The sequence below is a fragment of the Cololabis saira genome, chromosome 5, assembly GCF_033807715.1.
Source record: "Cololabis saira isolate AMF1-May2022 chromosome 5, fColSai1.1, whole genome shotgun sequence".
NCBI lineage: Eukaryota > Metazoa > Chordata > Actinopteri > Beloniformes > Belonidae > Cololabis > Cololabis saira.
This window is the reverse complement of record NC_084591.1, coordinates 20,399,980-20,423,436: the sequence shown is the minus strand read 5'-3', so window position 1 is coordinate 20,423,436 and position 23,457 is coordinate 20,399,980. Positions and strand designations below refer to the sequence as shown.

The 23,457-nt window shown below is 40.4% G+C and overlaps 2 protein-coding genes across 2 annotated transcripts; both read right to left on the bottom strand.

Moving 5' to 3' along the window:
- Nucleotides 1-635: 635 nt before the first annotated feature.
- On the bottom strand, nt 636-13,187 carry tcp11l1 (t-complex 11, testis-specific-like 1). The gene is made up of 10 exons (XM_061721162.1): nt 12,921-13,187; nt 11,250-11,399; nt 7,960-8,092; nt 7,750-7,870; nt 5,486-5,706; nt 4,685-4,821; nt 3,825-4,003; nt 2,529-2,710; nt 1,405-1,577; nt 636-1,311 (listed from the first exon to the last, which is right to left on the bottom strand). The coding sequence occupies exons 2-10, from the start codon at nt 11,389-11,391 to the stop codon at nt 1,088-1,090; spliced, it is 1,512 nt and encodes a 503-aa protein (XP_061577146.1). The 5' UTR covers nt 11,392-11,399; nt 12,921-13,187; the 3' UTR covers nt 636-1,087.
- A 1,342-nt stretch (nt 13,188-14,529) lies between these two features.
- On the bottom strand, nt 14,530-23,123 carry LOC133444861 (DEP domain-containing protein 7-like). Its single transcript, XM_061722760.1, has 12 exons — nt 23,057-23,123; nt 22,245-22,430; nt 21,963-22,104; nt 21,769-21,864; nt 21,382-21,563; nt 19,489-19,690; nt 18,592-18,750; nt 18,280-18,491; nt 18,015-18,157; nt 17,799-17,924; nt 15,281-15,356; nt 14,530-14,741 (listed from the first exon to the last, which is right to left on the bottom strand). The coding sequence occupies exons 1-12, from the start codon at nt 23,121-23,123 to the stop codon at nt 14,530-14,532; spliced, it is 1,803 nt and encodes a 600-aa protein (XP_061578744.1).
- Nucleotides 23,124-23,457: the final 334 nt, after the last annotated feature.

Sequence of the window (23,457 nt, the reverse complement as noted above, 5' to 3'; positions counted from 1 at the left end):
TGTAAAGATGTTTTCTATCCTCAGCAGTGCCCTATGTTTCTTGTGTAAATGACAGCATGCAGTCTAACGTTATCGTATCCATTATCTGTAACCTGTGTGCTTTATGTTTCTAAAGTTGCATCACTAGCACCGAAGGCTGTGCTGCGATTGAGTCTTAAGATTTGGATTTATCACATTTTTGATTGGAGGGAATCAGTTCCATTGGCAAAAGTATTTTATTGGTTTAATTACCCAAAAAATAACTAAAATGATAAAATTAAATGAAAGTCTCAATATAGAATAAGAAGCTTGCACACTCACTGGTCAACTTACATGTGCATGTGAAGTTTGAGGACTTCCGTTTTTGGCAGAATGAATAAATAATCTTTGTGATGACTGAAAATTGCATTTATGAGTGCCCAAAAGTCACACAAAAATCTTTGTACATTCATTTGAATATACTGTATATCTGTGACCAATTTAAGAGAGATTTCTCACTACAGATCCACCTAAGTGGCTGATACAGCTCTGGAAATCGTCAGATATGGCTCAGAGCACTGATAAAATATGTAAAAGTACAACCAAAAGTATATCACTAATGTTAAGTGTTCTTATTCTCTCAGACACTTGATAAATACAGTTTTACAGAATTTAGTTTGATTTCTAATTAGATGTTTTAGGGTTTGTCTGTTTTTTATTTAAAGTTTTAAAATGTTTACAGCTACATAATGTTTGTGGGAAGAAGCACGCTTTTACTCAGGTTGAGTAACCGTAACAAGCACTGTTCAGTTATCAGGTACGGACTAAATAACACAGGTATCGAGCCCAGCTGTTAGACACAAGTTTATGCAAAGATGGCTATTGGAGTGTTCACAATTATGAGGTCTGATATTTCAGGAAATAAATAACACTGTGAGTAAATGAAACTGCAGTGGGTTTTTTTTTTCTCGATGAAGTAAGTTTAAGGTGCATTTTCTGCAGAGCTAGCTTTCCTTACTGATGACAGATCAGCTTCCTTATCTCTCTTCTCTACTAAACCGTGACTAGCGAGGGAAACCTGCAGGACTACAGCGCGCACTCCACCCCACTCTTACTCCATACTGGGGCTTTAAGTCTCTGTGTTGGGTCTCTCCACTGATGTCAATACTTGCTGGAGGATCTTCTGATAGAATGGGGAGAAAACCAGCTTGTTGTAATTGACAAGGCGACTAAAGCGAACAGCGAGCTCTTTTAGCTCCCTGCTGACGGGAGCCAGGCCTCCTGGGAGAGGCGGAGGGGTCTTGTGCTGACTGGACTCCAGGGCAGCCAAGAGGTAGGTCTGAACCCGAGAGTCTGGGAGAAGACAGGAGTTCTTATTAATGCCAAAGAAATATAGAAATAACCCTTTAGGGATGTAGAGACACACAGCATGGAGGATGTTCTTACCCATCAGCCTACGGACTTTGTTGTCCGGCTGGATGACGGCTGAGATTTGCCCCTTCAGAGTGCTCGTTCGCTCAGGAGAGAACGGAGAGAAGCCATGCTGGTTTAAAGAGCGGATCAATTCAACGCACAGTTTCTCACCGATGGTCACTAAGGCCTCCTGAACATTAAAAGACCTGAGGAAACACAATGTTAGGCATTATGAGGAAATTCTAACACGTGAGCAGATATAGTTTCTAAAAGTGTAATGAATACAGAGTAATAGTCATACAAGGATTAGTGTTGCTCGGCATTGACACGTTACATTTCTGGCATCAGCTGGCTTGGTCTTTAATATCTAGTGTGCATAACACTTTGGGTCTTCTGGGTCCCTGACGGGTTCAAAATCTGCAGAGGCCCTCGGTCATTGTTGTTTTATTATTAATTATTATGTATTTTTTCCTCCACCTTCTTGTCTTATGCAGGGCTAAAGTAAGTGTTACTTAGTTGCTCTAGATTTGTGCTTCTTCTTACTGTTTGTAAATGGAGCAAATTCAAAAGTGACTCCTCTTCCCCAGCACTCAAACTAGCAGTTGTGTTCAAAGAAGTGAAAGACTGCCAAGTCACAGAAAAAAAATGAAATAACTTGAACTAAAGAAGATCTAATATTTCCACTATTAGATTCAGGCTCTTCAAAGCTGGGATTTTTTTTGTATTTTTTTTTTTTTTTACAAACCACACCTAACCAACAGGATGTCATCAGAAACTGGAATGCTTAAAAAAAATAAAAAAAGAAAGAAAGAAGGAAGTGACAAAGTATTTCACAAGATCCCCGCCTGGATTCACACTGGACCAACTGCAATTCCAGGGCATGTAAGCACAGGATATATCCAAGGTAAGTCACCTAGAAATTCACTCTGATCCTGCTGGGATCAACCAAGCAGTGTCTGCATGAATGAACACATTACAGGCAAACAGTTCAGCTTTGGCCATTACACCCTTTCTAACCCGCCTCTGATTATTCATGTAAGGAATAATCAGCAGCTCAGACTCTGGACTGAAACAAATGAAAATGATGGCAAAATGTGCCACTGCATCTCAATCAAATGTCAATGAAAGTATTTTTCAGAGAAATATTTGTTGCTTACGGTATGTGCATGTCTGCAAGCATGACGCTGACGATATTTTTCAGGGTCTCCATCAGTCCTGGCAGGCCTGAAATGGCCTCTCCAGTAGTAGTGTAGACAATGAGGAGGAGAGAGGAGAGCAGGACCAGCTGCTCAACCTCCTGCTGCATCTCCTGGAACCGAACCTGATCCATCAACACTGTCTGCACAGACAAGGGGATGTTTGGTTGATGAGAAATGACGATGAAAATTTTAATTATGATTAATTACAGTCATTTGGATTTCATTCTGTTGAAGTCTTAGTTGTTACAGTTTTTGTAGCCTTATTTTACTTCAGATGTTTTGACATTCTTTTCTGTGAGCTTCTACAAACATCAGATAAAGCTGAGAATATCTGAGATATATCTGACAATATCTGTTAACGTCTAAAACTATTAAGAGTTTGATGAAAACTCAAATCTTTTGAAATGACAACTAATTTTTGTACTACATAATCTGCTGACAGTTATGGTAACAAGTGAGTTTCTTTTCCCAACAACCTGTAATTGTTACAACTTGCATCCTGTGAAGTAATGAAATGCCTGATAACCATATTTGTCCCTGACTGCTCAGCATACGCTCACTGATCGTTAACTAAACTTTATTTCCATCACAGAAAGAAACAAAAATTAATAACATTTAAAAAGAAAAAATCGGAAATGGTGTGAAAAAAAGAAAATCTGGTTTTTATTTTGTCAAATTCATTTCATATTTTAATATAAGTTTGCTGCAATAGTCTAAATGAAAGAATCAGTACTGGCACAACCATAAGCCACAAACGGTACGATACGTATAAAACTAAAAAATAAAGCCGGGAATTCTTGCTTTTTATGCTCTGAAATTTCGACAGATTCTTTGAATGGTTTCATGATATTTTGTATAATAGAAATATGCACATTCTATTTTTTCTTTGAGGAACTGTATTTTTAAACACTTCAGTGATTTTCCTCACACATTTGTTGACAAATTGCCCCTTCATCTGCTTTTCCACCAAATCCTCCCTACAATCACCTGCTGACATTAGCTGTCTGAATTAAGATGGGCATGATTTCTTTTGTCTCCTTACTACAACTACATTGGCCCCATACCAACATTTTTGGAATGTCTTGTAGGCCTGAAATGCATAATTGGAGCATAATTAATAAATCAAATGAATTTGATGGGTTCATTCTGTCTTTAAGGGAATATATATATTTTTCTTAGCATTTTCCATATCATTTACACCTTTTCTGCTTTGGGTTGTAAATATGACAAGGGAGTGTGGATTTTAGAGTTTACCTCTGGGAAGGGATCTGAAGTGTGGTCCCACCGGAGCAGGCGAAGGTACGCGTGATTATGGACATTGAGGAGGGCAGGTGAGGGAGTTTCAGGTGAAGCAGCACTACGACCGCCCTCGTCTGCTTCTCTCAGGCACTTCACTGTTTCTTCAAGCCACTTCTCAGTGTAGTCTAAGGCATCTACAGAGGAAATTATAACTTTACACATCACAGAACGGCTGGATTGTAAAACTTCATGGGACACGAGAAAGAAAAAAAAAAGTACATTTTGAGATCACATCGTTCAAGACAGCTAGGACTGCAAAGGTTTTCACTTTTAGCCCTCAAGTGTTAAATACAACTCGAGGGTTCGTTATGTATGTAACAGTGTTCAGAAATACCAGCCAACACTTCAGGAAGCATCTCTCACAGACAGCGAGTTTCAAACTGAGTCTAAAAAACTTTTTAAACAGTGGTAAACAAACATTACTGGATGTTTCAGTATCACACACACACTGGCATTTATGGATCCTGCTAAAAACAGCATGTAGAAATCCTGTTTGTACCATGAATACCAATTAGTGAGTGTCCATTAGCATTAGCGTTCTGCAAAACCTTGCAAAGAAAAACCTGTCATGGTAACATTTAACATTTGAACAGTCAAATGTTGCAAAAACCTTTTTACATTTTCATGAGGGGGTTTGTCAAATGTGTCAAAAGTTCAGTTTAGCGTAAAGGTTTAATAGAAACACTTTTTTTGCATTCGAGGCATCCAAATGTTGCAATTTCAGAGTTATTGCTTTGATTTTTGAAAAAGCGTCAAATGTCATGTCCCACCATGAGAAAAGCAAAGCTTGATTCGTTTTAAAATAAAGTCCTTACTGGGCTGCTTCTCCAAGAAGTCCTGGAACTTGTTCCTCTCATACTCAACTGACTGCTGCATCAAATGAGGCCTGATGCTGCTCAGGGCAAAGTTGGCCATGTCCACCTTCATCAGGTCCAGCACAGAGAAGATGGCCCTAGAGGGACAGGGAAAAAACAGGTTAAAGAAAGAGGACACACTGCTGGAAAATTAAATCGGCTTATTTATGGAATTTACTGATAGTGAAGTTTTAATTCACTATCAATGGGTGGCATTTGCATCTAATAGCTGTTGATCAACATCTCTCATCCAACTGTCAGAACTTTACTCCACAACAAGTTGACATGTGCACAATAATGTGGGGGGGGGTGAAATTATATAATCTAAAAATAAAGTGTGGGGCATACAGAGCTAATAATAATCTGTCTCGACCACACGCTATAGGAACAGCTTTGTTCCTGCTGCTGTCTTTCTTTTAAACAAATGTTAACGCATTTTATTTATTGCTGAGGTCTATCCTGCTTTTAAATTATTTATTTCTATCTATTAGAAACCTTGATCTTGGTTTTTACCTCTATTTATTGTTCTTTGCCTTGTGGGCAGCATCTACTTTTATCCTGTTCAGTGAGCATTGTGAGTACCTGCCATGTCTGTCTTGTGCTGTCGTAAACCTGTTCATTGTTTTTGTCCTGTGTCAAATTAATGACTGTAAAGATTGTGTGTGAGATGCCTTCTCCCATCTATTACTGCAAAACAAATCTACCTACGGGTACTAATAAAGTCAACTTGAACTTGAACTTGTCTCTTGTCTTGCGGCTTACTTCAGCAGCGGTACAATATCGGTGATCTCCTTCAGCTTATTAACGTCCTGGTCCCTGCTGGGGGCACACAGAGAGCCCATCATCCCAACGATGAACTGGGACAGCCGGCCGATGTCCAGAGCTCCGTTTTCAGCCTGCTGCTGGATCAGAGGCAGATCCAGAACCTCATCAATGCAGGACCGCAGGCGACCATGGCCCGGCAGCAGGAAAGACAGCAGTGTCTGGAGGATAGGACAGATAAGGAAAGATTTAAGAACAAAAGGGGTTAACGTTGGAGGCAAAGGAGCTCCTTCAGCCTTGAACTTGCGAAATTAGAGCCACTGGAGGATCCAATGTGGAGAAAGGGCAATTTCTAAAATAAGACCTCAGCTCCCCAGCGTCTGTTTGAAGTGTGTTTACATGGACAAATGTTTGTTCAACCCATATCTGTTTCCTGGGATTCCTTCTCATCTGCTTTCTGGAAGCTAAATAAAATGGTCTGATGAGGAGTGTGTTTACAGGCCTTAAAACATTTAACCAAAATGGGACTTTTGACAAGTGAAAGTGGGTATTTTTCCAATTTCTGTATCATAAACAGATGAAGAAAAAGTTATCAAGTTCATTTAGCCCAAATTATTTTGGTTGGTGACGACTGCTAAAACTACGTTCATGTAAATGCCAAGCTGCAGGCAAACCCTATTAATTGATCTATTGTTCAAAGATATATTTCACCGCCTCTGTGGACACTAACCTTTCTCCGTACGATTCAGTGAAGTTTTCCAGAAAACTTGGGTTTTACTAAGCTGTTTCGGTATCTATTTAAAGAGGGAAATGATGTGGTATAAAAAACAATCCACCCCCCTCAGAGTTGTCATGGATGTGAAATCGAACCACCGAGAACAAAAGCCAGGCAGTAAATACGTCTATTTCTGTTCTGAATTTGAACATTTTAACATTCAGGTCGATGGAGATTAACTCACTTTTAGAACCACAAGTGAATCAATCTATCATCCAGTTGAAGAACTGCAATAAATTGTATTTCTGCATGAGACTCAACCCGGTGGTTGGTGCTTCACCCGAAGCTAGCAGCAGGGGGCACAAGTGATTGTAGTTCCAATAATTTGCTTCTAGAATAAGGCCAAGTTGAAATTGAAAGCGAGTAGTCAGAGTTGTTTTAGGAGAACGGGGATGTCCTGCTTTAACCTGTATTTAGCATGTGGTTATGCTATGGCTGATTGGTTGGTTTCTCCTGACCGGGAGCAGAGAAAGACAACCATTATTGCTCACCAAACACTATTTCACTGGTTCCCACTACTCTACCAAAATCTGTGAGCCTGTGGATATATCTGTGTCAAAGTCTGGTGGGAGGGAATTGTCTTCAATCCCTTTAATGATCAGAAATAGAAGCAAAACTTTTAGATGACCTGATCCTCTTTCATCTGTTAATGAAGAGATCGGACTAAGCAAATACACTGTTATTATGGGCATGCCAAGTAGTGGCATGACCATATTGCAATCGTCCAGAATGGCAATGTTTCTAGCATTTTGCTAACAAGCTAAAGTCACAAAAGTGTCCCTGCGCACCAGCGGGTGTACAGCATGACCCTGCTCTGATATGAAAAAAAAAAATCCCCCAAAAATAAAACACACCCGAAAAAACATGAAAATGAAGTCGATATAATAGTATATAGAAAAGGTTTCTCTCTTCTTATTATTATTCTGCACGCTTTTTTCGTCCGTTAATGCGGCCCGAACCGCAACGTGCACCCATGCATGGCATTCATCGTTGGATGCGTCTCCATCGTGCCACGATGGGCATTACTTTTCTCAGTCAAAAGTGTTACCGTGGCAACGCTAGATGCCAAAAAGCCAAAAAAAGCAATCGGCTGTGAAATATGGTGTCACAGAGTGTAATGTACGGAGATGGGTAGCTCAAAAAGATCGCCTAAAAATGCTCACAGTCATAGAACAGCTTTCCGTGGTCCTTAGAGCGACTGCTTCCAAGAGTTCGACAGGAGTGTGTGCGCATACGCAGACGAGAAACGAAAGGACGGGATGCCCATCAGCAGAGCAGTCATTCAGCTCAAGTCCGTGGAACAAAACCACTGAAGCCCCAAACAAAAGCAGCACAAGGGCACGAATGGGCAGTACGGCATGCCCATTTCAACATTTCCTGAAATTTTCTAGTTTTTTTTTCTTGTTAATCCAATTATTGAAATGTTTACATAATACATCTCAATTAAAAATAAATTCAGATTCAGCGAGGTTTAAACAAGTACCCTAACCTCTTTTATCTCTGCCAGAAGCTTGATGGCATTCCCGTATGTTGGTGGATCCTCCTTCAGCTGAGCTTCCAAGCAATCCCAGAATGCTCTGTGCATGATCTCCTTCACCTTGCGCTCCAAACTGTACCAGAAAAAAAACCACTTTGAAGTAAGACTGAACTCACTAGAAGGAAAAGATTCAAAAGATATGACATCAGATTAAATCCTCACCTTCCTTCAGGAGGTTCTGTGGGTTTGACTTGAAAAGCCTGGTTGATGATTATTTCATGAGCCAAAGCCATGTTGGTGACTCCTTTAGCCGTCTCCATCAGCTCTTCCACAGAGACAAACCTGGGGGGGCTGGCTGTGAAGATAAATCAGGTTTTATTTGTACAAATTATATGTCTGAAGATCAAACAGCAATTCTGCTGCCGACAAACTGGATGCGAGCATATCTGCATAGTGCATCATGTTTAACTTCCAAGTTTATTTAGAGTGAAACAAACTGATAAAGATGCACTAAAAATCTCCAGGACCTGCACGCCTCCAGGACCCTGAAGCGTGCAGGAAAGATTGCAGCAGACCCCTCCCACCCCAGACACAAACTGTTCCAGACTCTTCCCTCTGGCAGGAGGCTGCGGTCCATCAGGACCAAAACCTCACGCCATAAAAACAGTTTTTTCCAGACTGCAGCTGGCCTCATCAACAAGGCCCCGGACCCCCCTCTCCCCCGTCAACCACGGACTGCCCCCCCATCCCACTCTACGTTACATTAACATAAAGACTCCAATCCTGACCTTGGCCCGGTTTCCCAGATCAGTTAAGTAGTTCTTAACAGTTAAGTAGTTCTTTCACAGGCTCCTTAAGATGGTTTGAAAGAAGTCTTTCACTGTTAAGAACTACTTAACTGATCTGGGAAACCGGGCCCTTATGCGTTACATTAACATAAAGACTCCAATCCTGACCTTATGCGTTACATTAACGCACATCCTAAGTCACTTTTGTACAGACTCATATCCGGCACTTTAAAAACTTCATATTGTACATTTCTGTTTATACATTTTATCTCTTATATATTTGCTTTTATAATTTGTATTGTATTGCACCAATCACCACAACAAATTCATTGTGTGTGTTTAACAAACTTGGCAATAAACCCTTTTCTGATTCTGATTCTAATCACCCAAAGCCACTCTGTAATACTTTCACAAAGCAATGTTCAACAAATCTGTCAAGATAAAAAAGTTTCCATTATTTTACCACCAATTTCAAATCCAAGAATGGAGTCACTATGTGCTGCTTGTGTTGATAATTGCCATGCCAAAGCAAAACTAAAGCTAACTGAAGCTAATTTGGCTAAAAATCAATGACCGTTAAGGATGTTTACAGAGGACCTGTGTTGCATGTGAGGGAGGGCAAAAGCCAGGCTATTTATAAGTGCATGAACTGCATTAACCCTCTGTAAAAGACGTGGTGCATGAACCTAAAACATTATGCGTAAAAATGCATTAAAAAAAAGAAGAAAAACACTGTTAAAACAAAAGACAATTTAAAGATATTTGAAAACAGTTACAGATGACAGAATCTTCAGAAAAACTATGTTCCTTAAACGTCCTTTTCCACAGCAATGTTTAAGCCTTGATTTAAAAAAAATTTAAATATCCAGGTCAAAAATATAATTACCAATAACTCACAATCTTTAAATATTTCTTGATGGTGGTTCTAAATATTGTCAAAGTTACAGAGAAAAGTTGCTAGAACCAGACAATCCATATTCTGTTCAATTAAAAGTTACAAATTCCACTGAAATTATGAATCAGTTTAATTAAAAAAAAAAAACTATTACAGAGACACACTGTTAGATATTCTCTATTTTGGTGCTTCTCTCAAAGACAGTTTCAGATGAGGAACTATCCTGCACCCTCCTTCCCCACCTCTTATTTGACCAACACAGACAGCAGAATCAATGAAGCAGCATCTTGTGCTCTGAGGTAACCATGGCAACACTAATTAATTGGTGTCTGGTCTGTTTGAGGGCATGTTTTATATCACTAAAACATGTAGCAGTAAGAAATACTTTTTTTTTTTTTTCAATTGCACTTTTAGTACAAGAATATAAAACTAGTTAAAGAAAGTTAAATATAGTCTCCTTTTTACATAATTGTCTACTTGATTTGACTGATAACTGCTGTTTTGGAGGTTTCTCTGATCCTCGTTTCTGTAAATATCAATATTATGTATTAAATTAATATTCAAAATTGTGCAATACAACAATCAACCTCTATTAAGATTCTAGAAATGTGAATTTGAAAAATAAAGTTAAAGAATTGAGACATACTATATTAAAAGTCCAACAGTAGTGCTTTTTTAACATGAGCATGTGTTGCAAACAATACACGTTCATGTTAACAAAGCACTACTGAAAGAATGAAGGTGTTAAAGCATGCAAACGGGACGGGATAGGGTTCTGAGCTTTTGTCGGTGTAAAAAAGCTGAACATGCGCATTTTTAAGAGACTTTTTCAGGAGATATTCTCACATTCAAAGATGGTCTTATTGCAAACACTTTCACGAGTGTCTGAACCTTTCACATCATCACTTTCACAAAAAATCCAAGCCTGCATCCTTGAATGTATTCTTCATAGCTGCAGATCTCAAGACAGAGGAAATATTAAAGCACAGATCTTCAGCCAACACACATTAGCCTGCAAGAAATAATAAGACAGTAACAATATATAATCTGAAATAAAGGCAGGTCATTTATCTTTTTTGTGTATTTCATATCAATAACATCTGTTTCAGTAGCTGCAAACACAGACCGTCTAAAACTGGAACACACATAATTTATTACCCAAAAGAGGAGGAAGAGACGGAGTTACAACTATACGCAGTGGTTACAACTATTGGCATCAAGAAGTAGCTTAGTTTTGTTGCAGATATTGGACGTTTTTATTTTCAAGGTAAGATGATGCAGATGAAGCTGCATGGTTGTCTCCTGTTACAGCAGCTGTTTACTGCTGCGTCACTTACAAGCTCAGAGTGATAAAGAGGGGAAATCTTAATCCAATGTAGTCTAGCTAATAATCTGAAACAATTTTATAAAAATTACACCAAAATAAATGAGCATTTATAAGGAAAACCTTTTATTCATGCTGAGCTGGGAAAACCTTATGTTTTTACAAATAAACAGCACAGAACCTAAAAAAAAGATAGGGATATGAAATACAGTGTGGAAAGTTAAAGAACTGCAGAGGTCAGGCCATCAGAAAAGAGTCAGAGTTCATACAACTGTATAAATAAGGCATGTTTGGGATGTTTAGATGACAATACTGACTTTGCTCATTCTATGTGTTGTGACTTTGCCAGCTTATACAAGTTTAAAACATCTTCATTTGACTCTTGAATAACTTAAAAATGAGATAAAGCATCAATGGAAAGCCAAAGAGTACTGGGCTAGGCAAAGCTCCTAATGATGCCTCTGCTCTGACTCCGGAGGAGCATTTAAACAGCTCTGCTCCTCACCTTGTGGGGTGCTCCCTCTGTGGGGGCTCGGGGTGTTCCCCCTCACCCTCTTCCTCACTGTCTCTTCAGGGACATCCTGCGTCCCCTCACCCTTGGGCTCCTGCTCTCCTCCACCCTTGAGGCGGTCCTCCTCCTTCGGCATGCTGGAGTCTGCAGGACAACAGGTGACACAGAGGTGACTACATCCGCCGAAATGTCTGGAATCTAGAAGCCAATTTTTGTTTAGGTTTAGAGGTGTCAAAGTCTGGAATAGTTGGTACCATATTGCAAACAATTGTAGGTCCCTATCCATTTTCAAAAGTCGCTCAAGAGAGCATTTAATTCAACAATGTAGTCAAGAAAGCTCTTGCTTTTCCCACTGTTAATGTTTCTTTTGTACTTCATATTCTGTGTTGCCATTTAGGCCTGTGTTGAAAAAATCGATTTCCCAATTCTAAATCGATTCTCATATAAATTCCTAAAAATCGATTCATATGTCTAAAGATCGATTTTTTTTCTTCTTTTATGTATTTATTTATTTTTTCATTACAACTTTTGGTTATTTTTTTGTTTATCCCCAAGAAAGGAATGTTTTGTTGGACACGAGAATAACTGGTGCCATGTTTTTGCCTTTAAATATGTTTAAAGGTATGAAAACATTAAAGTGTTAGGTTATAATTGCATAAATTGTCTATATTTCATTACTTTATATACTGTCTTGGGGTTACATTTGCAAAAAATGCTAAAAACCAAATGCTCAAAAATTAAAAACCAAAATAGACCAAAAATGGAACAAATAAAAACGGAATGTGGGAAAAAATAAAACCGATTTCATCCGTCTCTGTTTGCTGCCTTGGATCTGTTTGGTAATTCTGACCCACATGAAGCAGTTCTATCAGCACTCTGGGAGATGATTGGTCCTTACAGCATCATTAGCTGCCAATACTTGCTGTTGAATCTCAATATAATACTAGTAGTAATATTTTGCATAACTACAGTCATATAATTCATGCAACAGCTCAAAAAACAGTTTTAATAACACTAACCCAAATCAATATCGGAATCGAATCGAATCAAATCTTGATAATCGATTCTGAATCTTAAGAATCGGAATCGAATCGATCCCCAGCCCAATTGCCATTTGTTCAGCATAATATTCATATTTTCATGATCATGTGATCATAGGTCTACAGTAATTTTTTATTTTCATTCATGTTCTGCATGCAATTTTTATGATGTATAATATATTTTTATTTTATGATTTTGTATCCTCATAACTTTATTGTTAAATGTTATTAAGTGGGGGGTCCTCAAAAGCCTACTGGCTTGCTCACTCCTCCCTGCACAGTGTCTTTTAACTGCACTTATTTGTGTGATGTTGTTTTTTATTGTATGTGCTAAACTAAACTTAACTAAAAGGAGGCTTAAACCCTGATAAGTACTCACAGTCTGTAACAGCTGTCTGTTTAGAGGTACATGGATGCAAAACAATGCAGTTTTAACTGCACAATATTGGGATGTCACTCTGTAAAGACAGAGGCGTGATTGTTTGTTTTTGTGATGTTGAAACGATGACATCTCCACCCTGGTGGGGGGGTGGGGGGGCTGAAGTGGTCAACACAGAAGGTGAAACTGGAGGAGCAGCCTGGCGGGTAACGTGCATGTGTGCGGGGTCTGATCTGCGGTACTAACCTCGTAGTCGCTGGACAAAGACCGGAGGATGGAGATGGTGGAGCTGATGGAGATGATGGAGCTGATGGAGCAAGGCGTCGGTGTGAGCGCAACTGTCACTACCGCTGCTTCATCACACAAGTTAGTTACTACTTCCTGGCAGCCAAACCGTCTCTTACAGAAGGAAGGCGGTTTTTTTCTTCCTCAGAAAGCTGATTTTATTTGTGTCGTATCCTCGTCTCTCCGACGGCTTTGCTTCAGCTTTGCTTTCCACCAAACAACTAACTCTTCCGGTATTGGGTGGGGCGATGTGACGTCACAGCCGAGCCCCCACCTTCACCAACACACGCATGCGCATACCCCCAATTTAATTTGTGCTGGAAAAATGTATTGTTTGGATTGAATTTGACAGGAATCTCAACTGTAAATTTTATTTGATCAATTTGCTCGTTATTTTAACTCATTTCTATATCCACAAATCCAAATTTTTAAATAAAAAGCCGAATTTTCCGGAGCTGTCCGCATATATCAAACAATATCTATATCTGATTCTGTAAATAAAAAAGCTGTTAAAACTTATGACCTTTGTAAGCTATATAAGATATTTGTTTAATTTTTTTTCTTTGTCAATGACTAATTCCCCTGGCGTATTTGTGACTGTATAATTGTGTAGTTTATGTTGTATACACATATGTCTGATCTGATGTTGCTCTCAATTCTGTGTATACTTATGTCTTTTGCTTCAATAAAGTTGAAGAAAAAAAAAAGAAAAAAAGAACACGCATGCGCATTAGTCGTAAACGTCCAATAAACACCAATTTAATTCTTTAATTTAGTCAGAGAATTCTGACCTAATTTAATTAGCACTAAATAAGAATATTAGAAATAAGGAACGCCCCAATTTCAGCAGCGCAGGCTACAAAAAAAGGGACATCTCCAAAACTTCTAAAATGCATAGAAATGCATGTATTTTATATGAAAAAATGCTTTTATTTAAAGTTTTAAGTGCTTTAATAGCAATGAACTTGCATGACTGTACAGACAGCCAACCATGCAACTGAAATGCTATGTATGTCCACATCAGCCAAGATGTACATGCAAGTAAATATAAATATAGCTACAGGTGAAGGTCAGAAAAGAAGAAGCTACATCAACAACATTTTTAAAAACAGAAGATAATTGGGAACAGTAATTTTACTCAAACCATGTAACAGGAAGACAGCAACAGTTTATTTTAATTTTGTTGATTAACACACATACAAGGATACACACGTCACAGGTATCTTTCATGGTCATATTTCAAATGTACAATTTCCACATAGATTTACATTCAATCAATAAGGCACCACTGCAACAGAAAAGGGTAGAACAATTTAGCCTACCATCCATGTTGCATCAGTTTAAGATAAGATATCCATTTCCACACTTTTGATTTAAAATGCTTTAGTGTCTGGAAAGAATCAGTTTGACTCCATCTTGGCCGGAGTCAAAAACATGTACACTTCTAAACTTCTGCATGTCTGCAATGTTAGACATCCCTTGATAAAGGTTTTGCACAAAAGAATTGTCAAACATCTCTAGACAACAGTGAAACTATGAGTCAAGAAAAATAAACCAAATGTTCACTAATTTACAGCCAACTGACAGCAGAGTCCCCAAAGTACTGGTTAAATATCTGTGGATGGGCTTGGTAAAACTGTCGGAGGCGGCGCTTTCTCTCCTTGTCTGTGACCTTGGTGTCCAAGTGGATGGTATTTAGGAGTGCCCACAGTTCCTGGTGTGTGGTCTTATTTGTAGAGTCAGCATTAGTCTTGCTGGACATCTGCTGACTCAGCGGAGAACCTGAAAGACAGAACGACGGTTCTGTATATCAGAGTTTTCTCTTTCATTGTAAAGTTGAACTCTAAAGCATCCAGATTTGGGACTTTGAAGCTGCATTTATTGGTTTGTTTGTGAACTGTGTGTCACATGTCTGCATGGTTTTGGTTTATGAAGTGCACTCCTGCTGTCCCAACCAGGACTTTATCACAATACTTTAATGTCAATGAAATGATAACCAATTTATGACGGATACAAATAAAAAAAACAAAAGTTTTGTAGAAACATGTAGTAATGAAAAATATCAGTAACATTATCATGTGAAATATCATAGAAGATGACTTGTAGTAGTAGTCTAGTAGTCTTCCCTAAGATTGAAAAAAAGCAAAAGTGACAACCTAACAGTTGTATTATTTTCATCACTTGTTGAACTGGTGAGCTCGAATAGTCAACGTAATTTTAGTAAATAGTATGTCTACTATCAAAAACTATCAAAAAGGGCAACTGAAGTTCTGTTTGGTTTATTATTGAGGCTGCTTTTGCAAGGAGACTTCATAGTTTACCTGTCGCAGCAGGATGTTCGGCCAGAGCAAGGCTGGCCAGCTTCTCACTCACTCCTTTGTGGAGAGCACCTGGTATCTGAAGCAGAGAAGGAAGTGTGGGCAGGAAAATGCTTTCATTGTTGGAAATCATGTAAAAATTAAGTTACACTTGATAAACCAAATGCTTTTTTTTTTCTCCCTTTTTTAAAAGCATTTTATAAACTGTTCTTTAAAAAGGTTTTTTGTACTACCGGTTATTCTTTTATACAAGAATATGCTTTAGCCTCTCAGAGTGTCGCATCCTGCTCGTATACAGTTTTAAATGCAATTGGATTTACTACTACTTCAACATGCATTTATGAAACCATAAAATCTTGACCTAAAAATAACGGTTGTAAGGATACTCATTAAAGTTATTATTTGATATTCGAAGAGAGGAAGCTCCTTCTCATAGCACATAATCTAGACGCACTGCTAGCAAATTTAAATTTGCAGGTTCGTAGCTACCATCCTTTGGAGCCCATTAAATATCCCGAAAAGTCTTGGGGAGCCAATCAAAGCAGTCTATTCTTGTAGAGATTCTGTAATTAACAGGATGATGACAGAGCAGTAACATAACCTGGATGTGAACAGTGTAGATGACTGCAGCTGAAGATTTAGCCGCCGTTTGAATTGGCTTTGGCATTCAGACCTTTTCTTCAAAGATGGAACAAATGATTCCTTTGCAAGGTGGATACATTTGCTAGCTCCTTCAGCCGAACCCCACCAAAATATCTCCAGAGCTGCCATCGGGCGTATACAGTGGAAAATACAGTTCAACAAGTTGTTTCAATGACTAAAAATAAATAAATAAAAAAATACGGGGCTTTCCCGGGGTCTCCTCCCGGTGGGACATGCCTGGAACACCTCCAGGCGTCCAGGAGGATCCGATACAGATGCCCAAGCCACCTCAGCTGACTCCTCTCAATGTGAAGGAGCAGAGGCTCGAGTCTAAACGCCTCTTGCCCTTCGACTCAGCTCCTCCTTCACGACGACGGTCTGGTACACCGACCGCATAACTGCGGACGCTGCACCGATCCGTCTGTCAATCTCACGCTCCATCGTTCCCTCACTCGTGAACAAGACCCCGAGATACTTGAACTCCTCCACCTGAGGCAGGACTTCTCCACCCACCCGGAGAAGGCACGCCACCCTTTCCCGGTGGAGAACCACGGCCTCGGTTTTGGAGGTGCTGATTCTCATCCCTGCCGCTTCACACTCAGCTTCAAACCGCCCCAGCACATGCTGAAGGTCCCGGCCTGATGAAGCCAACATCATCCGCAAAAAGCAGAGATGAAATCCTGTGGTTCCCAAACCGGATCCCCTCTGGCCCCTGGCTACGCCTAGAAATCCTGTCCATAAAAATTATGACCAGAACCGGGGACAAAGGGCAGCCCTGCCGATGCAGACTGTGCACTGGCCACGACTGCTACCCAGACCACATGGCACCAGCCTGTCATGGTCCTTCCTGCGGGTGGTGAGCCTACTTGAAGGCGGGCCTACATCGCCATTTCGGGCTGAGCCCGACCTGGTCTCATTGCCAAAGACCCGGCCACCAGGCGCTTGCCTTCGAGCCCCAACCCCAGGTGGCGGTTCAAGGAGGGGTGCCATCAGTGTGCAAGATATATTACACCCCATTTGGAACAATGTCAAAGTACACAACAGGCTAAAATCCAGGTTTCTCTATACTGGTCCCAGTCCAAACCCCGCCCCCCCACAAAAAAAAATAAAAACAGGAACGTATAGGTTCACATTGTAATTATCCTTTGATTCACTTGCAATTTGTATAATTTTGTTCTCAAACTTTTTGAAGAGGTTTTTCTATTTGATTGTATAATAAAAGAAACCCTGCCATACACCATCACCTGTCTTTCTCTCATTGTCCAGTTTTAGTCTGACCATTATTTTTGACTTCTGAGTTGCTTGTCATTGTCTTTCTGCTGTAGGAAATTATTTTCTCACAGGATCAATACAGTACAGTATTTATTCCATCCATCCATCCATCCAGTCTAAGAGCAGCCATAAGTCTCATATCTCCAAATGAGGTGTGAGCAATCTGACCTCGGTGCATCATTAAACCATTGTGTGGTTTACAATGCTGACTGGCTTGTATTGTTGATTTCAGGTGTCAATGTGGACCTTAAAAGAGATGAAGCCATAAATAATGGAAGGGTTTTCTGGGTTATGAATCTGTTGCAGGGTGTGACATACTGGGAGTGTGGAGGTTGGTTTAGGCGATTGCTCATTGAGGCAGGGTATGATCATGAAAGAACAGGAAACATTTGGTTGCATAATGGAAATATGTAGGAATAAGAGCTTTGGGAGTTTAAATGGAATATTACAGTTGTGTCTTTTAGGTTTAAGTTTTCTCTATTTTGAGGCTCCAGTTTCATAAAAGTGCAACTTGTAACTTGCTTTACCATTCATTTAAGTACTCATGATGTACTGAATAAGTAAAAGGTGATTTATGACTCCATATATAGTCATAGCATATGGTTACCGTAAAAATGTCCTTTATGTTGCTTAGCATGAAGACCAACAGAAGGTCCTCTTTATCCCTCGAGAGCGCCTTGCTGTGCAGTATTGCTCGCGAGAATGACTTCTTCACTGCCAGTCTGTTGTCCGTCTACAGATTCAACACTTCATCTTAAAAAAAGGTTCAATTCCAATTCCAAAAATGTGTTTTTCAGGCAAGAATGAACCAGACAGCTCTTACCTCCTTGTCCACTTTTATCCCTTTTGGGTCAGCTGCCAGAGACATGAACGTCAGCAGCTTGCACAGCTCTTCTCTGCTGTTCTGAGGCAGCAGCTTCAAACACAGCTGCAGGGCCTCTAGAGTCTTATCTAGCTTGGCACTGACTTCAGAAAGAAAAGAAAAAAGAAGCTGGTGAAAGATGTACACAACAGTGAGATGGAAAGGTTAGCCTAATTAATCAGATGAGAATATGTACACTTGAACAGCCAGTGTCTGAGGTTTTTACCCAGCAGGTCAGTGATGCCCCTGTAGACGTCAGTCATGTGCTGTGGCAGCAGAGGACGCTTGTTGGTGTTGCTGTAGTGTTTGACCAGAGTGCCATACAGCAGCAGCTTACACTGGACCAAGCCACTCTGAGAGAAAGCAGTCTGCTCATCCCTGATGGGACCTGCAGCAGGACAAATTAGTATGTTCTTAATTATACAGTTAACAGAGTTCCTATGCAACATACTGTATTCTGTGCCCGTGTCACAGTGTCAAAAATATTCAAGGTAATCAGAGCACAAAGGACTTCAGAAGTGAGGACACCAACTCCCACTTGCCTCCATCTTGGCTGCTGCTGCTCCCCACTGGGTTTTGGTCACATCTTTCTCCATCTTGAGGGAAACAGTGAGGCAGCTCCCGGCTCAGCTCCACCACTGGCTGGTCAGGGAGGAAGTCCAAGCAGTCCAGAGCGGCACAGAGCCACTCATCTTCTCTAAAAGACAGAGAATATTAGATATTTTAAAACAACTCATTCAGAATTATGCTGTTTTTCACAAGTTGACAATTTCCAGGGTCTCAATGAAATGTGTGTGACACATTTTAACCAAAATTCTGGCTCTTTAATTTGATCAATGCATTTGACCAAAGTTTAAATTGGACCATAGTCTCCTGGTAAGATGGTTATATAGATTTGTGTGTCATCTGCATAGTTAGGGAATTAAGACATGTTCGTCAAATGGGCTGCTTTTAACAAATGCTACGGTATTTTGTTTTGATAGAGGCGGAAATGTTAACACTGATGCTGCAACCGTTGTCAAATGGGAAGAATTTCAAATTAAAAAAAAAGTTAATCAATTAAAAAGTCAGGTGTCCAAACTGATATATAACCTTAGCAAAAGAAAAACGAGAGTTTTGAACTCCCATTTCCATGATACAGTGAATGCAACATGATTTGAGGTTGTGGGTGGAGAGAAAACCTGGAGGTAAAGATAGGGAAGGACTATTCTACCTCAGTCTAGGTCCGTAACATAACAGCCTCACAAATCAATAGCTCTTTTATGAGAAGTCATCTTCCTTGTCTATGTTGTAAATTGAGCATTGTCTATGTTGAGGCAACTGATCCAACTGACTATGCAGGCCAATGCGAACAAGCCCCAGTTAGGAAGTCTGAAGTTCTAATTTGCACACGTAAACTCATCTGCTGCTCAAACAGTCTAAAAGTCAAACATACTGAGAGTTCCTGATGGCCTTGAGGATCTGTCTGTCCAGGTGGTTGCTGGTGTAGATCAGGTCGGGGTTCCCATGAGACATCAGGTTGGCTGGTGGTGGAGAGGTTGGGCTGAGTCTGCACTGAAGCACACCTTCCAGTACAGGAAGATCGACCAGGCTCAACAGCCGTAGTAGGGTCTGCTCCTGCCACACCTCATCTACCACTGTGGAGAAGAAATGGAGAAATTAAATCTCACATCCTACAGAATATGAAATTGATGCCAGGACATGTTGAATTTAGAGGATATGGGAGTGATTGTTGTGTTTTCTCGAAGGATTGGTTGCACATTAAGCATGCACTGCAGGAGTAATTTCCAAAGAGGATAAAGTAAATGGCAAAACCAAAATGCATACAAGGATTTGAATTTGGCATTGCACCAGCTTTAATTAGCAGATCTTGCAATCTGCTGCAACAAAAGTTGCTAATGCTGCTTTTAAAATACACAAAGTCTATCCACTCTGTCTCCTGAACAGTTTACAACATGCAGGAGGTGCATCATCTAAGCTGTTCATCTTTAGTTTTTTTTCACTATAATTCTATCTACATCAGATTTGATATTTCTGACCAAAACCAAAAGGTAACCATGACAGCAGTCTCAGAGTATATTCCTCACAAAATGGCACTTTCGCTCCAACATTCAATACAGCCATGTGCACCTTATTTTCCTCCTTTTATTTTAATTACGTGATGAAGACTGTGCATATTAATGAACACCCGGTACAAATATGACGTTGTGTAAATACGCCAGATTGGGCATAAAGCTAATTTTCATCCGCAGTCCAAACGACAATAGATATAAATAACATTTCAGCAGTCCGGCTAATATCTTACATTATTGGATAAAAATACTGCCTAGACTTCATATATGCTCATATATGCTTAAAAGTAGTAAATGTTGCACTCTTTTTTTTATTTTTTTTTTTTAATATTTTTTTATCCGATTTTTTACCCACCCAGTGCTCATACCTAAGTAACAGTCCTGGGCATTGCTCTCCTCTGCCAACCCAGGGAGGGCCCTACACTGAGCTCAGGTCTCCTTCTTATCCTGAGGAGTGACGGACCGCTTCTTTTCACCAGACAGGGTGAGGATTCTCTGACCGGACGTAGCGAGTGGAAGGATCACGTTATTCCGGCCAGATCCTCCCCACCCCATCTGGCGCCCCGGTTGGCCAGAGGGGGCATGTGGAGCCCAGGACTGTGTGCATGTTTTTGTGAGGGTAGCTCACTAGCTACCCAAGGGAACACGGGGAGAACATACAAACTCCACACAGAAAGGCCCTTTCGCCAACCCCACCCAGGGTGTGGGCACTGAACTCATGGGAGAACTAACACGCACTTCAGCGCCCACAGCGTCCCCGGCGGGAATCGAACCCAGGACCTTCTAGCTGTGAGACGGCTGCACTACCTGCTGCGCCACCGTGCCCCGAATGTTGCACTCTTGAATTGTAGCTGTGAGGCTATCCCAACTCACCCTGCCTTGAACAGATAAGACACTTTGACCTGTGGTAAAAGCACCTCACAGTCCCCTCTGAAGACTGATCCTCACCAAACCAAAATAGGTATTTCATTGTTTTTCCACCAAGAATTCCTCCATTAAATGTCAAAATATAAGTCAGTTCTTAAGCCATGCTTCTCTACAACTAAGATGTGTCTCTTTGCACATTAGTTCCGCAGCATTGGTCATCCCCCTGCCTGCAGTGCTTCACTGCTTAATGCACCGGACACTGTGATGTAATCAACTCCCTGTAAACTAAAAGTAGAACAACTCGTCCCTCAAAATAATCTTGTATTTCAACGCAAGCAAAGAGACATATGTTGACGAGAGCATGAGTTCACATGATAAAACAGACTTACGTGACTGTGGCAAAGCTGAGTCTATCTGTGCTCTGCATGGACTCAGACGATCTGTGACAGGCTCCAAATGCATGTCAGCAGTGAACCGAGGCTCCCGAAGGCTGGCCTTCCCGGGTGTCTCAAGGACCTTAACAGGGGTGGACAAGTCATGCGACCCAGTGGGATGCAAATGCTCTTCCAGTCTGAAATGCAAAACACAGACAGTTGAGCGCTGAAACTGATCACAGGCTGAACAGGCTGACATGTGTCCAAGATGTTTCTCTAAATCACACAGACTTGAACATATCAATCTGACTTTCAGGCAGGTCAATCAGACCTCTCTGATTGACTGGTTAGATCTCTCTAACCTGATGCCATGCAAACTGACCAGGTTAGAGAGAGAGATACCTGTCTGGAGCAGCAATGCAGAAGAGTTTCTGGATCCCATTAGCAAGCATGCCTCTCTCCAAGTCATCAACTGACGGCGTACATTCTCCCACAAACCTGCAAACCATGATCGCAAAATGACCCCACAATTGAAAACAAACAAACTAAAAACAAACAGAAAGGTGTGGATTTCCAAACGTGCCAGAGTATCTAACCTATAAAGAGCACTTTTGCTGTCCTGAAACACTCCACACTTCTTGCTTTTGCCAAACACTTTGGTTTCCACAGGCTCAAACAGGTTGCACTCCAGCAGGGCCTGGCACACACACACCACCTTGTCCCGTGACACACTGGCACCTTAGGTTTGATCAAACAGAGGGATTAACATGTCAATGTTATTAGCACAAAGAACTGGTGATGACAAGTTAGAGTCAAACAGAATCATCAAATGAGAGGGGAAACATCCCATCTTTTGGTGAGGTTTAAAACCCACACACCCTCAAAGCCCTTGGCATGTGTCACGTGTTTTGTCAATACATCCACAGCCTCAGAGCCGAGGAAACAATTGCTGTAGGACTTGAGGTGGACCAGTCTGCGCTTCACTGGCACAGAAACCCTGAAGTGGGATACGAGGCTGCTCCACATGGAGGAAGACCGGACAGGCTTGGGGGATGCTCCAGGAGCTGAGAAGCACACAGAAAGTTTGTCTCCAATAATAATAATAATAATAATAATACAATACTAAAAAGAAAACTGATAGTGAAACATACAAGAAGATATATTTAGGGAATGGAAATTATAGACAGAGATTATGAAGGACATATTAGAAAACCTAGGGTGTTGATGGTTCCATTAATTCAGCTGACAGTGCTCAAACATTGCAGGTTTTTTTTTTTTTTTTTACTTTATATTGCTGTTTATATTGATCCCAGAGCTTCAGAAACCAAGAAATCCCTTTTAAACCGCGTGCACAATTCAATATAAGGTAATTCAAAGTGCTTTACATCAACATTAAAAGCGGCAGGACACAATTAAAACATAAATAACAAATAAAATGATAAGAAAAGAGGTAAAATAATAGAAAGCACAATTTGTTAAAAAGTAAGGGCAGAAGAGTACAGCAGGTACACATCTCAATCTTAAAATGGCAAGAAGTACGTTTCTATACGGTCAAAACGTACAAAGACCGGGTCAAATACATCCTTACAAAAGTAATCTGTAACAATTCGTAGGCCTACGGTGAATTAAACCAATTTGACAATTCTATGACACAATGGCTGTTTCCAGGTCTTTCCAGTAATTAACTCACCTGGAGGACGCACGCACAATTTCTCTGCAAGATTCAACGCCGCAGCTCTTTCTTTTATTGAAGACATGTTTCTGACGGATAGAAAAAAGCAGAAAGGGACGCAATTTTAAGAAGAAAAAAGCCGACAAACGGAAAAAACAACATGCAGCCCAAGCAGAGGAAGACACATGCAGTGTCTATAAGCAGCCACTAGATGGCAGCAGCCACACAGTGACGTGACAGCGGGTTGCGTTGATTCCCTTCAGGCTTAAACAAGGTGATTAATTAGAGAGGTTTTAATGAATGGATGGCCGTAGCTCTGCTGATCCCCTCATCACCTCTGCTGCTTTGCCAAAAAATGCTCCCTAATGGTTTTTCTACCTTTGTAGAGCTACAATTGTACTGTGTTTTACTCCCTAAAC

Bases quoted from the DNA above. Each gene is read 5' to 3' on its own strand.
- tcp11l1 (XM_061721162.1), bottom strand. From the start codon at position 11,391: ATGCCGAAGGAGGAGGACCGCCTCAAGGGTGGAGGAGAGCAGGAGCCC. The intron at 5,707-7,749 runs GTTAGGGTACTT...CCTATCCTCCAG, and splicing joins TTCTGGCAGAGATAAAAGAG to ACACTGCTGTCTTTCCTGCT. The intron at 2,711-3,824 runs GTAAACTCTAAA...TTGTCTGTGCAG, and splicing joins CTTCAGATCCCTTCCCAGAG to ACAGTGTTGATGGATCAGGT.
- LOC133444861 (XM_061722760.1), bottom strand. From the start codon at position 23,123: ATGTCTTCAATAAAAGAAAGAGCTGCGGCGTTGAATCTTGCAGAGAAA. The intron at 22,431-23,056 runs GTGAGTTAATTA...TGTGCTTCTCAG, and splicing joins ATTGTGCGTGCGTCCTCCAG to CTCCTGGAGCATCCCCCAAG. The intron at 18,492-18,591 runs GTGGGAGTTGGT...TATGTTGCATAG, and splicing joins AGCAGCCAAGATGGAGGCAA to GAACTCTGTTAACTGTATAA.